The following is a 15,801-nucleotide window of genomic DNA, read 5'->3' on the forward strand; positions in this document are numbered from 1 at the left end:
GACGCTCTGGTCCACAACTTCCAGCCAGGAGATCAAGTGCAGTGTGGGGCAGTGAGAGGCAGTGGGGATCGCCCCCACCCGGCAGCATCTGGTGAGCAGCAGGGCTTTTTTTTAAAGTACTGGGAGCTGGGGCAGGCGGGTGCAGCCATTGTGGGGGCTATGGGAGCAGGGGGTTGGGGATTAAAATCTTTCTGAAGATTTGGAGAGCTTTGAATCAATTTGGACCTTTAAATTGGTCCCTTGATTCGATCCAGATCTGGCCACCAAATAAGGCCGAATCTCCTCTGAATCGAATCACCAACTGAAGCTTTGCACAGCCCTAATGCATAGTCCTGATGGACGAGGCGCTTTAGAACATTCCGAGTTCACACATGTGAGACCTACCTTACAGGGGCCTACATCCTCAGAAAAAAAGAGTACCAGTTTCCCAGTGTATTCAGATTAAGTTTTCCCCTGTAACGTTACTAATTCCACATCAATAAACAGACACCCACATCACTTATAAGGATTAATTTAGCACAAATTTGATACCTTAAGACTTCCACTCCAGAGATCAAGGATGCTTTCTATCTGGGTCACTTTTTCATCTGGAATAGTTAATTCTGTCACTGCAGTTTCATTGATCTCTCTTGGAGTAGATGAGGACCCTGGTGAAGAAATCTCTCCTGAATGAACTGGACAAAGTCCTTCCATGTCTGCCTGGGAAGATTTCTTCACTGGTGTTAAAATTACAAAACAGAAAAAAAAAACAAACAAACAAGACAAAACAAAAAGTTAAAAGCTGATTCTCTGAAGGACCTAACTCATACATTAAGGATACAAGTCAGAAGTGGACACACAAAAGACCCATGTTGCCAGCAGCCTCCTTTTCCTGTGCATATAAACCCAATTCAAATGGATGCCTTGAAGGCAGTGGTGTAATTAGGGTCAGGAGGGCACCAACTTAGGAGGGGTGCCAGAATTTTGCCCCATTCCTGGAAAGTCTATCCCCCAACAGCAAAGACAGCCCCATGGCATTGCTCTTACAGCAGCAGTAACCCGTGCACAGACAGCCTGCTGCTGCTGCTCTAGGAGCAAGAGGTGAGGTGGGCACAGTACATAGTGGTGGCAGCAGCAACAGCATAGCCAGGGGCTGTTTTGAAGTTCTCAGCCTGAGTGACTCCTGCACCCTCCCTCACCCCTGCTCTCTTTCCTGCAACCTTTGTCCAGGGTGCAAACCCTCCTTGTTATGCCTCTCCTTGAAGAGATGTAGGCAGGCAGTTCTTTGAGTTGACGTTGTATCTTTTATTCGGCCAACTGAGTAGTTGGAAAAAAGTTCTTTGCAAGATTTCAGGTACAATCACCACCCTTCTTCAGGCATAGGGAGTCTCTGCTGGGTGACTGGAAACAACCCAAAACCCTTGAACGGACAAGCGTTTTAAAAAACAGCATTCAGTTTTGCTCCAAAAAGGAATGAACTATGCTTCCAAAGTCAAAATATTATTCCTTTGAAAGTCAGAAGCTTTCAAGGTTGCATATAGGTCCAACAATAGTGTTTATATACTAAGCACATTTGGTAGCCTTAAACTATTTTTACAAGAAAATCAAACAAAAAAAACTTCCTTTTGTTGAAAGTCACATAAAAAGTTATCTTAAACAGAGTTCTATATACACTTCACTCAGCATTTTCTGTATCATTTCCTAGGTTTCAAATATACCTGACATGCATTATAACCTCCTCATGACAGGCACCTTTATCTTGCATGTTTGTAATGCCTTTTTATTCCTCCAGTTAAGCTCATTTATCCACATAAACCACAATAAATAGCAAACAGATTTGATTTTCTCTGTGTTGGTTCTTCATCTGTGAAATGATACAAATATACTATTTTCTCAGTCTTTGATTTTCTTGTCTATTTAAAACTTGAAAGTTCTTGAGGCAGGCTCTTGACTGTTTTGGTCAGTGTCTAACACAACAGAGCCTACCTCACACACACTTGGTGCCACTGTAATACAAATACATATTGAATTCAAAGGGATGAGGGCATGAACAGGGTATGAAATAGGATCAGACTTTACCCAATTCAGGAAAATGAAAAATATTTTTCATAAAGAGCATGTGTAAAAATGGAACAGATCACTAAAGTGGATGTTTGGAAGCTGGACAAAGGTTTAGGGAATTCTGAAAGCCTATCCACTAGCAGATTTCTGCTATATAAACATTACAGCTGAGATCAGCTTTGTTAAAAAACAGTGGTTCTTTATAAACAAGCAAGGGTAAACCTCAAGCATTTAGTATTGAACTGTTATGTAGCTATGAGTATAAGCAACTTGATGTCTCATGTTACAGCTTGGTACAAGTTGAGATGTGAAAGCTGGAGGATATCATCTGGATTCTACACATTCTGTTTACTAAGAGAATTTTTGCTACCACAAAATATACATGTAAAAATGCCTGATGATATAGCACATAGGTAAAAAGAAACATACACTAGAGGGAAATACTATATTTATTAGACTATAAAACAACCCCCCAAAATTAGGATTTTATAGATGGAAAATTTATAAATTTGCTACAATTTCCAGGTACATAATCTAATTATTGGAGATTTGCTTTGAATTTGTCCCCCTCTCACTACAACAGCAGGGAAAATAAATGGGGTGGGTCAAGTGGACCCCTGTCCTTTGCCTCTCCCACCTTCTTCCCCCTGTAGCCCCTTCCCCCTCCTTACTGACAGACTTTCCCAGTAGGCTTGCACTGAGCACATGCAGGTGAGAAGCAAATTTGAAAACACTGACCTTGAAAGAAACATACCTGTAGTAATTTGCATATAGTACTCACAGACTTCATTCATCCAGAAGTGATGCATTTTACTTTGGAAACTGCTACAAGTTTTAGCACAGGTGCTCCATAAACACACTTTTAAGAAGCACCTTTGTACCTACTCATATATAGCACAAACTATTTTTTAAATTAAAGACATTTTTTGTGTTCCAAGCCAAATCAGTCAAATCAAGTCCAAATCTATGAGTCAGTCCAGACCCATAAGTGGCCCTACAACTGGCAAACATCCTCCACCAGGGCCGACAGATATTTCCAAAATCTTTTGGTGGGCATACTACATACAGGCACAAACCCGGAGGCTTGGGGTTTGGATGCCCCCGAGTTTTGCTTGCCCTTAGCCGTAAGGTCCTCCATGGACCCAGATACATATGCATGATATTAGTCCAAAACCAAAAGGCTCATAATTTACCATATGGTTCACTGGTCTGGGCCCCAGCAGAGTCAACAGAAACTCAAACCATGGTGACCCCACAGCTCAGCCTGTGTGCGCACTCCAGGTACCCCCTCCCCAAAGGATCCATGTAGTAATTAGCCCCATCCCTTGTGAATGGAACAAGGTGTTCTTGTCATGGGTTCTGGGATCCTCCAAAAAATTATACGTAGATCAGACACAAGGCAACCTGGTCTGGCTCCGCCTCACAGAAGGCAGGACCACACTAATCATATGCGACAGGCTGAGAGAAGGGCCGACAGAGGGACTCTGGGTGAACTGTTTGTTGTTTCATTAGGTGATGTTTGTGAGGCATTTAAGGCTGGTGAAGAAACAGGAATCATGGAAATGGGAAAGAAAGGAACAGTCCAGCTGTGGGAGTGAAGAGGAGGTTGAAATATGTGAAATGCAGTGGCTCACCATGGTTTAAAAAATAGAGTTGGTGCTGAAGGGAACTGTGCTCAATGGGCACTACCATATATTGTGTTCAGATAGGTTGCCAGTAAGGGTGATGATGGAAACTATGATGAATACAATGATAAGTGAAAGGACTAGGCAAATAGGTGGAGGAGTTGGGAAGGGGTGTGGGAAAGACACTGAGGTAGTCCTTTGTGTAATTATGATGGTTAAAAGGTGACAGTGAAGGGTGTGCAGGCATGTAGGCATGGTTTTTGTAACGGGACTAAGAGTGGTGTAACTGTACAGGTGTTTTCGGATTGTCAAGTGAACCACAGCAGTCACACGACAGGTTGGTATAAGCATAGATTAAATATAAACTATACTTCTACCAACCTGTTTTGTGACTGCTGTGGTTCACTTAAATTACATACAGTAAAAGCTTTGTTATCCGGTACCCATGGGGAATGGGGGGTGCCGGATAACAAAAGATGCTGGTTAACTGAGCGGCCTGAACAGGTGTCTTTGCCTGTTTGGGCTGCTGCTTCTCCCGCTGTGTCCGGGGCACCGCTGCCCCTCCCATGGCATTGCCAACCCTCCTGTGGCACTGCCAACCCTCCCGCAGGCCTTGAGGGACAGGGAGGTGGGCCCTGCGCAGCCTGCTATGCCCTGGGCAGTGGGGGCTCAGCAGCACAGGCTGCTTTGCCCCGAGCCGTGGGGGCTCGGAGAAACCAGAAGTGCCATGGTGGGCACTTCCGGTTTCGCTTTACTTTACAAGCCAGCAGGCCGGTTAATAGAACATGCCTGCTTGTAAGGTGCCAGTTAATGGAGCTTTTACTGTATATATAATTTTGCAAAAAGAAAAGAAAAAAAAAAAAATCAGTATGTTTCTTCAATATGGGCCACGTGTTTTATAGTTATGCTGTGTTGGCTGCATTTAAATCAACTTCATAGTTGGTTTCCATTGCTGAGCACATGCTGCTTTTGGCATCAGTTTAATGATAAGCAATTTATTTAATGAGGTTTCCATATTTTCAAATATAAGACAAGGGGCTTCCCCCCTCTGCTGACTGGGGGGAACCTCCTCTTGTATTTGAGTAAATATGTCAAATAGTTAGTGCTAATCATTTCTTATTGGAGGAGGGGAAGTTAACAGCTCAAAGATCCATTCACATGGCAACTGCAGGGGGAAAAAAACAGACCCCCCCAAATAAGTCACCCAGGATATACAAAGGGATAGAGGATTGAATTACCAGTAATATTTGTCTTGAATCCTGTGTTCACTTGATCCATGACATTTTCTGGTGGACCACTTATAGGGCTGGGAGCCAGGAAATCTATATTCAGGGTACCCAAGGCAGTAAAGGAAGTTGTCAGGTTTACAGCGATTACAGGAAAGAATATTAGGATTCCTGACAAAGGGGATAAGAATAGGTGGGGACAGTAAGGCTGCCTACCCAGTATTTCTGTATGAGCATATGGGCAGACCTGAAATTACCTCACTTCATTTCTGCAAGCTACAAGAATCTGACTCTGCAAAGCCAGGTTGCAATTCCTTCCAAGTCTCCTGAGACAGTGCACTTGCATACCACTCTTTACCTCAGGTTGGGTTCAGGGGTTTAGTTGAGCACTTAATATCTCTGCACCAGGTTCTGAGTTCAGATGTGCAAGTTTAACAGAAGGTTAGACTGCCTTAATCCCAATTTATACCAGTATAAATGAGATTAAATATCTTCCATGTTTCAGGGGTGTAGGTTGTAGCTGTGTTGGTCTAAGGATATAAGCAACAAGGTTCTTTGGGTAAATCCAATATCTTTTACTAGACCAACTCAATTGGATTTACCCAAAGAACCTTGTCTGCCTATAAATAAGATTAGGATTTGGCTCTCCATCCATGTTTCTCCATGTAAAAAAAATATATCTGCCTACTGGAGGAATTTGAAGATTATGTCTGTATAGGACTCTGAGGGTTGGTGGGAGGCAAAGAGAAAGGTGGGACAGGAAGGTACTGGAGGTCTTATGTTCAGAGACACTCTGGCAGCATAGATCCAGTTGAGTACCCTGTTATTGTTTTTAATTTATGAAGCTGGCATTTATAAATTTTCACTGGAACATAATAGGTCAAAATGAGTGCCAAAACTAAAGAGCTGACATCTCCACTTTGTTGGATGAGTCACTACTCTACATCTCTGCTACACACAATTTATTACTCCCAACTCATAAATTTTCAGATTTAATTAACTGCTGATAACAAAGAACAGGAAATTAAATTTAGACTTTAAATTTGAAAACTATCTGGACATTGGATTTAAACAGCACATTTTTTTTTCTTTCCTTGACAAAGTTTTTAGTAAAAATATTGTTTATCGTTAGATTCACTGCATCAAAGAGAAAGTTACTAGTAACTGGCAATCTACAAAAACACTATGCCATGTCAGCAGAGTCCATCTTGAGTGCTATTGCTTCTCTTCCATGTGCCTCAAAACTATTTAAAAAGCAGTGACCCCCCCCCATACCGCACAAACCAGGCTGTGTTCTAGAAGGCATTATGTAGTAATAGCAATTCCAACTGTCTTCATTTTAAAGCCTAGATGAATGAATTCAGCATAGTGGAGAGATACCCAGAACACCTTTAAATCAGTCCCTGAGCTATTTGGGGCAGAAGGTTGCTCAGCACAGACTAGTTTATCCTGCCAAGAAGCAAGGGAAATTAGCCTATACTCAGTTCAGAGCTCCCATCAGTATCTTCACACTACACTACATTCTGAGTGTAGACCTATGCTAATACTGAATACAGCACAGGTATGCATTAGGCTTTACATACAGTTAAAATAAAAGCTGGAGCCCTGCTTTGAAGATTTTATTTTCCTAACTGAATAGGTAATGATCAAACAAAAGCAGAGCAGAATGGAGTAAAAATGTCAGAAATCCCCTAATAGGATGTTAAATATAGTTAATAATTTTAGGAGAACCTATTTAAGTAATCACTTAAGGACTATCTTCTCTAAATAAACCTCTTATCTAACATGAAAATCAGAAGTGGCAAAGGGTTTTTTTGTTTGTTTTGATTTTTTTTGCGATATCTTTTACTGGACCAAGAATTGGCTACAAAACACCCTTGTGTCTCATACATTTCCTGGACAATCCCAGCTATCACAGTGCTCAAAGCCTACTATTATCAGCACAGCAATATTGAGTTTTGGCTTGTCTATCCTTCAGCTCTTAAAATGCCTGCGTACAGCTGCCTGGCTTTGTTTGTTATATCTAGGGACCTCCTTAAATTGCAGTTTCACAATTTTCACAGAAACTGCAGTTTCCATAATCACTGTGAAAAAAGGCGTTTCCCATGATTTTAAATTGCCTGAAAAATAAAGCTTACCAAAATACAAAAAAACCCTGTGACCCCTGCAGTGATAGAGCATGTGGTTTGAGAGAGAGCTACTAAGAGGCTGAGCTAGCGATGTAGGCTCAGTGAAGTTGCAAATCAGGAAAGCAAATGGGTTTCAGTTCCATCGTTTAAGAAGCCAGATGCAAAGCTACAGCAATACTGCTGTCTGAAGATGAGTGATTAGTCTTTTGGCCTATCAGCAGCACAAAGCAGGGCTGCTGGGGCCCCTTGGTCAATCAGCAGTGAGGGAAAGCTCACTGTGAAAAGACCGTGAAATTGGCTCCGCATGCAGCAAATGGCCCGTGAAAATACCTTCATCTTGCCGCAGTTTGGGTTGGTCCCTAATTATATCCACATTCTAACATTCTTGTTTGGAACAAGAACAGATGAACACCATTCTAGAATCACCCTGAATAACTGTTACTGCCAAGGACATCATGCCTTTTACCATATTTCAGAGTATAACTGCCCCTTGAGATGTGAAGGGAAATCTTGTAACAACCTTCAACATGTCATAAATAGACATTTAAAGGAAACCCCTGAAAGTGGTTGTGAATCATCTGGCATTGAATTTCTGTTGCACAATTCATTGTAGTCAGGAGGCATGATGCATAGTAATTACTGTTGCCACAGACTCAGCTGTAGCACCCCATGCATCAATAGTAGCTTTCAGGGAGGTTCATACTGTTAGTTAATCACAGGTCAGTGCATTCAGTTCTTATTTAGAGTCCACTAGGACTTTGTCCAGAGGAAAGCTGTGGCTTTGTGCCAGATTTTGAAAGGTGATCTTGGTAATTAGCTACTCCAACTTGCAGATTAGCTGAAAAATAGCTCTTTCTTCCAAAGAGATCTCGTTTGGCTCCTTCTCCAGGATTTTGAAGTTTGCTTGCCAACTCTGTCCTGCATAGTAGTAACTACTGGAGACCTTAGGGTTGGATACAAATAGAAATACTCAAATCCCACAGAAGGAACTTAGTATTTCTATCATCTTCCCCCTCCTCCAGTTGTTAGTATTCATGCCAATGTTTGCCAGAATGGTTGGGCAGGAAAACAGATTTTCATTCACAGAAACTGCAAATATTTCAGGCGAATAATTTAAGAATGTATTCAGTTTGCAGTTCCTCTGATACAGGTTTCCCTCATTTTATACAGGTTCTGTACGTGCGAATTCGCTCTTATACAATGACCCTTTTATACCAATTTGTTATATGCGAGGTAAATTCACTCTTATGCAATCAGTGTGGTGGAAGCCTGCAGTCACCTGCTTTGTGCGGTGCATTGTGGGAGTGATGCACACAAAAATATAGTGTCTTATGTGGATCTGCGCTCCTGCTCATTGTCTGCGACATATGTTTCTGTAGTTGCCATCCCCATTATGGTAACATTCACCACCACCCTGTGCTTGTGTGTACTGTCTGCTGTTGGTGAGTGCCAAAACTGTCCTGTAAAAGTGATAGAAATAGGTCTGGGGGTCAGTACAGTCTAGATCTTGGAATGTATTCCTATTTGTTACACTGTAAAGTGGGTTCCCTTTACGTGAATTTGAGTAATGCACCATTTTCCAGGAACACATGTACAGCATAAAGCAAGGGAAACTTGTACTTGAGCTTCTGTAGCCAACTACAAGAGAGATGGAAGGATCACTGTTATACTCTGATAGATTCCTGTAGTGAGGGGGACATTTCACTATCACAGAGGATCTAGGTCTCCAGTCCTGTTGCCAAATACATCCAACAAGTAGGACCACACAAGGAACATGCAGATGACCATATAGGATATGAAGTTCTTCTGTAAATTCCCCCAAACATGTTGCAATTTATCAAGGTAGAAAGGATCAGAGGATTGCATTTTGAAAGAATGTGGTGAACCACCCTACCCAAAACCTCCAAAGCGGAAGAGGAGCATGAATACTTTTTTCAAGAGATAGAAAATGTATTTGAATGTGAGAGTTAAAGGAGGGAATATTTCTTACTGATAATGAGGATAATCCTAGTACTGAGCCAATAGCACTTGGTCAGTGATATTCACCGAAGGAAGAAAACAACAGCTAAAATATTCTTGTCTGGTCATGTGGAATGTAAGCACACCAAAAAAGCCCCAGTGTACATAGGCATTTAGAAAACAATTTTCTAAAGCAGATAATGAAATAATCACCAAATGTCACTGTTACTACAGGAAGATGAATAGGTTCCCTGTATCTGAAAAGGATGGTGATGATCATTAACGCTACCATATAAATTATAAAACACAAATAAGCATTTATTTTTAATTGGGCAAAACTTCTATAAGCTTATTTGTATTTATTTATGGTTTATATGGTAGCTTTAATGATCATCACCTTCCTTTTCAGATACAGGGAACCTATTCATCTTCCTGTTGAGGGGTTGGAAAGAAATAAGAGCAATCAGCAAGCAAACTAAACTTGCTGCCTTATTTACAGTTAGTGGTAGAGACACAAGTACTTTTGTTGCAGAGTAAATTATTAAGCTACTTGTGTAAATCTATATTTGTAAGATTTTGAAGAATAAGCACAAGATAAATCAGAACATTTTATTCAAGGAGACTTATTTTATGAAGTTAGACTCAAAACTTTTGGTGATTAGCACTTGTATCACCTGAATTGGGATTTCTAGGTAAAAATATGCAATGGTATAGTACAGGGGTAGGCAACACCTGGCACATGCACCACAGTGTGGCACACAAAGGTATTTTGCTTGGCACACCAACCCTCGGGGTGGATGGCGGGGGAGCCCAGAGGAGCCCAATCCTTGTTGTGGCAGTACAGCCCTGGTCCCTTCCCTGTTGTCCACCTCGAGGTGTGTATGCATCTGCCGCCAGCAACAAGTGAGGCCAAGGCTCTGCAGACCCAAGTGCAGCTGCTTGCAGCCTCCCTGCCACCTGCTGTGAGCAGCCTGGGCACCATGGCGAGCACGTGCACCTAGGGACAGATGGTGGAGAAGAGGCCAGAGCTGCACTGCCACAACAAGAATCCAGCCCCTCCCAGCTTCCTTGCTGTCCATCCCAGCACATTAACATCTTACAAATCAAGGTTGTAAATGTTTCTGGCACTCTACCCAAAAATGTTGCCAACACCTGGTATAGTATAAGGATTGTTCCTTTTCAGCTTTAAAGGGCAACTTCTCTGACTTAGTAAGAATTGCCTCTAGCAACTACCTTTGAATTTGAGTTTTACAAGTTGCTTGACACATACTTCTATCAAAAACAGGGACATTTCTTCAACAAATGGGAACTGAAATTTGATCAAAAATTTCCTTACGAGTAGGAGGTTGTAGAATAAAATACAGTAGAAATTAAGTAGACAAAAAAGGATAGCTATGCACTGGATCAATATCATGTAATGTCATTCTTCTGAATACAAATAACAAGAATAAGTTCCACCTAATTAAAGCTCATTTAATTAAAAAAAAAAAAGATACAGATAAGCAAATACTAATTTTGCTTTAGAAAAAAAATGCTAGGCAAACAAAATTTCCTAGAGATGAAAAGTTGTCTGTGATAAAGTGGGTAATTAAATAATCACCAGTTTCACTGTTACTGCCTTATGAGTTTTTGATGCATCACAAGAAACTAGCTTATAGAATCCTGGGGTAAGTACACAGAGTCAAAAAGCCTGATGCAGAATTTATTCAATCTTTGCAGGATAGTCAAAGATGCACAGATTGAACTAATAACCAGATGAGCAGACATTCACTTTTGATTCTGGAAATACAGCCACATGCCTGCAGTGGCCCAGGTCAGAACCCACGGGGGCACTAGAGCATGCCTCCCTGCTCAGCTGGAGCAGACAGCTTAGGCCAAGGCTAGCCTGCCTGCTCCACAAGGGACTGATTGCCGGGTAGGTACAAAGCATCCTGGGATGCTGGGGAACTGTAAGTTAACTTGAATCTGGAGAGGAGCTGGGACTGAAGTTCAATAAATCGATTTAACCAAAAATCAGTTAAGTATGATACTATATCCATCCAGGCTTGTCTTAAGCTGGTTTTGGCCAGTTTGAAAGCGGTTTATGTGCACTAAACTTCTGTTGTATTACAGATTTGAACCGGGTTTCCAATCACTTATACTGGTTTATGTATAATTTATGTACCTAGCCCTAAAGACCAAACCAGTAGTTAAAACTATCTTCAGTTAGGCCAGAACTAAGTTACTGAGCCAAAAGAATGGCTACAAATGCAGCATATTTTTGAAGTAACATAGAAGTGGCAGTCATCTCTCTACAAAATTATTTTTCAAGTCAACCTTTTTATTATAATAGCTATTGCAAAGTGAGTATATAAAGGGCTGTCCTGATAAAACAGATATGGGCAAAAGTAACTGTCATGACTAAATCACTATGAGGTGTGCTTTAAAATGAGACTACACAGAGTGCTCCGTCTCTGATTTTTTATACCAATCACCTTATATTTTCCTTTCACACTTTATGCAATGGTTAGTGTATAAAGAGAATTTTCAGAATATAAATATCATCTGACAGTTATTTATAAAATAAAATGTTAAATCATGTACATATCCAGTCATCCATTCTCTTTCTCTCCTGGTTCTTAAGCCAAACATGTTATCTAGGAGCTTTGTATTATTGTCTTTAAAATTAATCAGAAGACTTTTCAAATATACCTTCATCCACCTGGCACACAGACTCTTCCCCTCTCTCTTTAGCTGGAGTCTTATGGTGAATGACTTCATCCATTAAGCTTGAAAACCTGCCATCTGCTGTCAGTTTTGAAGCAGGTTCAGACTGCCGTAGGACACACTGTTCAAACTTTGGAGTCACAACAGCGTAACGAAGCAGCTCTTCATATTCATCCTGTCACAATAACGTGATAAATAATATAAAGCCACTGTCATGGTTTTTAAACCAAAGTGTAAGAAGCAAAGAATGAAACTAGCTTTATTTGATATAACTTAAATGAGTGCTTTATATCACGACAGAAACAAAAATGATTTAACTTACATTTTTAATGGGTCAACTGTTTCCCTTCTATTTAAAAGGGAAAGTTAACGTCTCTTATTTCCCATTGTAGAAAGTATATAGCATACTAGTTAATGCATTACACAATGACTACACAGTGCACGCACCTAACGGTTTAGTCGAAGTATTAAAATTACAGTAGGGAAAGGACAAGTTAGACATTACTTAAAAAAGGCGGGTGTTTTCAAAACAGTGGAGCCGTAGGACAGTCATCCTAGACCTAGAGGACTCAAGGAATTGACTGAAGTGATTGAAAAGAAATTGACTGTTATCTTTGAGAACTCATGGAGGTCAGGTGAAGTCTTGCAACACTGAAAAAAGCAAAGATGGCCCCATTTCTGAAAAAGGTGGACAGAAGTTATATTTGTCTCATAATCAGCCCCTTGAAAGCACTCTACAGCTGTTCCCTAACAGAAGTTCATGGCTGAAGAGCACTTTAAAAGTCCCTGATGGCATAAAAAGTTAACCATTATATGAGGGCTCATATGAAGATGCTCCAAAGTGGAGCACCTTCATTAATGATCAGGTGGCTGGGTTGATGCAGCCTAGCCCTGCCCTGGTGCTGTCTGCACAATGGGAAGGGGGGAAGAAGACAGGGGAGGGAGTTCAGGTTGGGCTTGTTCCAGCCTGTGCTAAACGGGGATTGTAGCCCCTCTGCCTTGGCAGGAGTTCCAATCTACCTGACTCCTAACTCCAGTGCAGGCTGGGCAAAGCTGAGCCTGAGCTCCCTCCCCTGCTTTCTCCCCACCTCCCAGAGTGCAGGCAGTACCCAAACTGGGAGGGAGGGGGTGAGACTAGGGGAGAAAAGCTGCATATCTGCAGCTTCTCGGCTGGATTGGCTCCAAATTGAAATTCAATCCCTCATCCTTCTGCCCCAATAGTGAATGTCTGTTGGGTTGGGAGGGTTGGTCTAACTTATGGCACTTTCTCTAAAGTGCCATGAGTTAGACCAGGGAGGTGCACATATGTCAGTGCCCATAATTGCAAACTAGTCTGACTAAATTCAATAACGAGAAAGATACTAGAACATATTAGAGGTGCATCAATACATCAGTGCATATCATATCAGCACCAATAAAAGGAAAATTGACATTACTGGCAATCAGCTTTTTTTAGCATGTGCCCCCCAGATCTGTGTATGGGGCAAGGGCAGGCTGCCCACTGTGCACTTGGGGCTGAGGCTGCTCCAATGTCTCCATGGCAACCCTGGAACACAGGCCCCTGCTGCATGTGTGGCATTGCCATGGGAGAGGCAGCAGCAGCAGGAGGAGCTGGTAAAGGTCCCTTTGTTGCTGAGTGCTGTGCCCTGTGACTGCTCACCAGAGTCCCCTCCCTTTCATGCTGCTCATCAGGACTTAGCTCAGGCTGGCAGCATGGAATGGGGAACAGACTATGCTTGCCGGGGTGCACCGGGCACAAAGTCATAATTACCAACTACAACGACCAAGAAAAGCCGATAGACGATAATATCAGTCATTTTATTGATGCCAATCTGACAGCCAACTGACATATTGGTATACCCATAGTAATTTACATGTCTACAAACTGCTATGGGTAATTACAGACTTAGTGTACCCATGTGCACACCTTACTAACTAATAAGAACAAAGTGAGAAGTACAAAGCTATTGGAGATAATCACTCTAAAGCCAAAAGGCTCATTATTTACAATCGAGGTCATGAGGCTGGGCCCCAGCAGAGTCAACAGTGTTTCAAGCCATGGTGACCCCACAGCTCAGCATGTGCATGTACTCCAGAACCCCCAACACCCCCCAAGGATCCACATGCTAATCAGCCTCCTGCTCATGATTGGAACCAGGTGGTCTTGTCATGAGTCCTGGGGGCCTCCAAAAATTTATATGAAGACAAGCCACAGAGCTGGTTGGTCCAGCTCTGCCCTGCAGAGAGTGGGGCCACACTGTTCACATGTGACAGACAGAGAGGAGATGACAGGGCCTTTCATCTACACAGACATTCAGTGACACCCAGCAGACATTTAAGGCTGATGAAGAAACAGCAGACATTAGAAATGAGAAAGAAAGGTGCTGCTCAGCTGTGGCAATAAAGAGGACATCAAAATGTATTTGACAGATACAGTATTTAAGAAGGTTTTCCTTGTTTTAAATTATTATCTATATCATAAAGCATACAAAAACCTATCCTTTTGGCTGAACTATACAATATTGAACTAACCAGGTTTTCCTGTATTTTTGGTAATGTTTCCCATGACAGTGTCATAACTAACCTAAGGAAATAAGGCCTAGCTAAAACTACCATAAACTGGGTATATACCTGGTGCAGACAATTATGATCACAGAATAATGTGTCTAATAGAAAGTAGGTACAGGGAGGGAGGGGGAGCATTCCCAGGGATTTGTCCTTGTTCCAGTACTACTCAATACTTCCATTAATGCTTTGGAGGATGGAATTGAGTGTCAAGTTGGCACTGGTGATATTTCACCTGGATATTTCACTGTGTCAAATTTTGAGCACCGCACCTTAAGGAAAATGAGGACAAACTGAAGAAAGTACAGAGAAGAGGAATAAAAATAATGGGAGGTCTGGGAAACATGCATGCAAAGATAAGCTGGACAATTAGATCATTTGGTTGGAGAAGACAGAGGAAATTACAGAGAGGAAATTTGAAAAAAGTCTTCAAATATAAAAATGGGTTCTTAAAAAGAGCCTTAAAAAGAGCCTTACAATCAATTTTCTTTTTTTAGTTTTCAGAGGACAGGACAAGAAGTAATGTACTTAAACTGCAACAGGGGAGATTTAGGTTAGACAGCAGGAAGACCTTCCTAACTCCAAGGACTGCTAAGCACTGGAATAGATACTCTGAAGCAGAGGCTATCAACCTATAGCCCAGAGGCTGAATCCAGCCTGCAAACTGACTGAATACAGGCTACAGTGGCACACAACTTAGCCATATTCTTTCTCCACCCCTGTGCTGTGCCACTGGTCCTCCCTATTCTTCTCCCTAGATAGTTTTGTATTACTAAATAACTAATTATAAAAACAGTTATCCTGGAAAAGCACAGATCACTCCAAACTTCCCACTGTAAACCAAGTTGGATAAAAACCTTCTAAATTAAAAAAATGGAATTCTTCAATTTAAAAGATTTAAATTTCAATTTGAAGTTATCACCCTATAATAAGGCCTACAGTTAAATCATTTAAACAGATTATATTAATTAAAATAACTAATTCCAGAAGAACATATTCACTACAATTACATTTTGAAGGGAAAAAATAAATAAAATCAAACGCCTTAACTGTTGGCTAAGCACCTGAAACTAAAGTGTTAAAATGCTAATAGATTTTTGACAGTGGTAACATTTTTCACTTTTTTCAATCTGGTCAGTTCAAGAAAAAGCTTAATTTATTGTCCAGTTCATAAATCAAAATGGATTTGAGAATGATCTACTAATTCTAGAATTGTAATGGACACAGTGTCCAATATGGATAATTCAGTTTAATTTGCTAAGGGTGTGTCTACACAATTTCATAGATTTCATAGACATTAGGGCTGGAAGGGACCTTGGAAGATCATCGAGTCCAGCCCCCCGCCCAAAGGGCAGGAAGTCAGCTGGGTTCATAGGATCCCGGCAAGATAAACATCCAATTTGCTCTTGAAGGTGTTCAACGTAGGTGCTTGAACCACCTCTGATGGCAGGCTGTTCCAGACCTTGGGGGCTCGGACAGTAAAGAAATTCTTCCTTATGTCCAGCCTCAAACGGTCTCGCCGTAGTTTATGACCGTTCAACCTCGTCATCC

The 15,801-nt window shown here is 41.4% G+C and overlaps 1 protein-coding gene across 3 annotated transcripts in view; it reads right to left on the reverse strand.

The window, feature by feature from the left end:
* The window catches only part of POC5 (POC5 centriolar protein), a 60,264-nt gene that overhangs the window by 25,052 nt on the left and 19,411 nt on the right, over positions 1-15,801 (reverse strand). For all 3 annotated transcript variants that reach the window (XM_019517710.1, XM_019517708.1, XM_019517709.1), the window contains 2 exons: positions 11,671-11,860; positions 532-716 (listed from right to left, as the gene is read on the reverse strand). In XM_019517710.1, coding sequence (XP_019373255.1) covers positions 532-716; positions 11,671-11,860 — 375 coding nt within the window. The remainder of the gene's footprint in view (positions 1-531; positions 717-11,670; positions 11,861-15,801) is intronic.

The sequence above is a fragment of the Gavialis gangeticus genome, unplaced genomic scaffold (genome assembly GCF_001723915.1).
Source record: "Gavialis gangeticus isolate Ggan-Ray unplaced genomic scaffold, GavGan_comp1, whole genome shotgun sequence".
Taxonomy (NCBI): domain Eukaryota; kingdom Metazoa; phylum Chordata; order Crocodylia; family Gavialidae; genus Gavialis; species Gavialis gangeticus.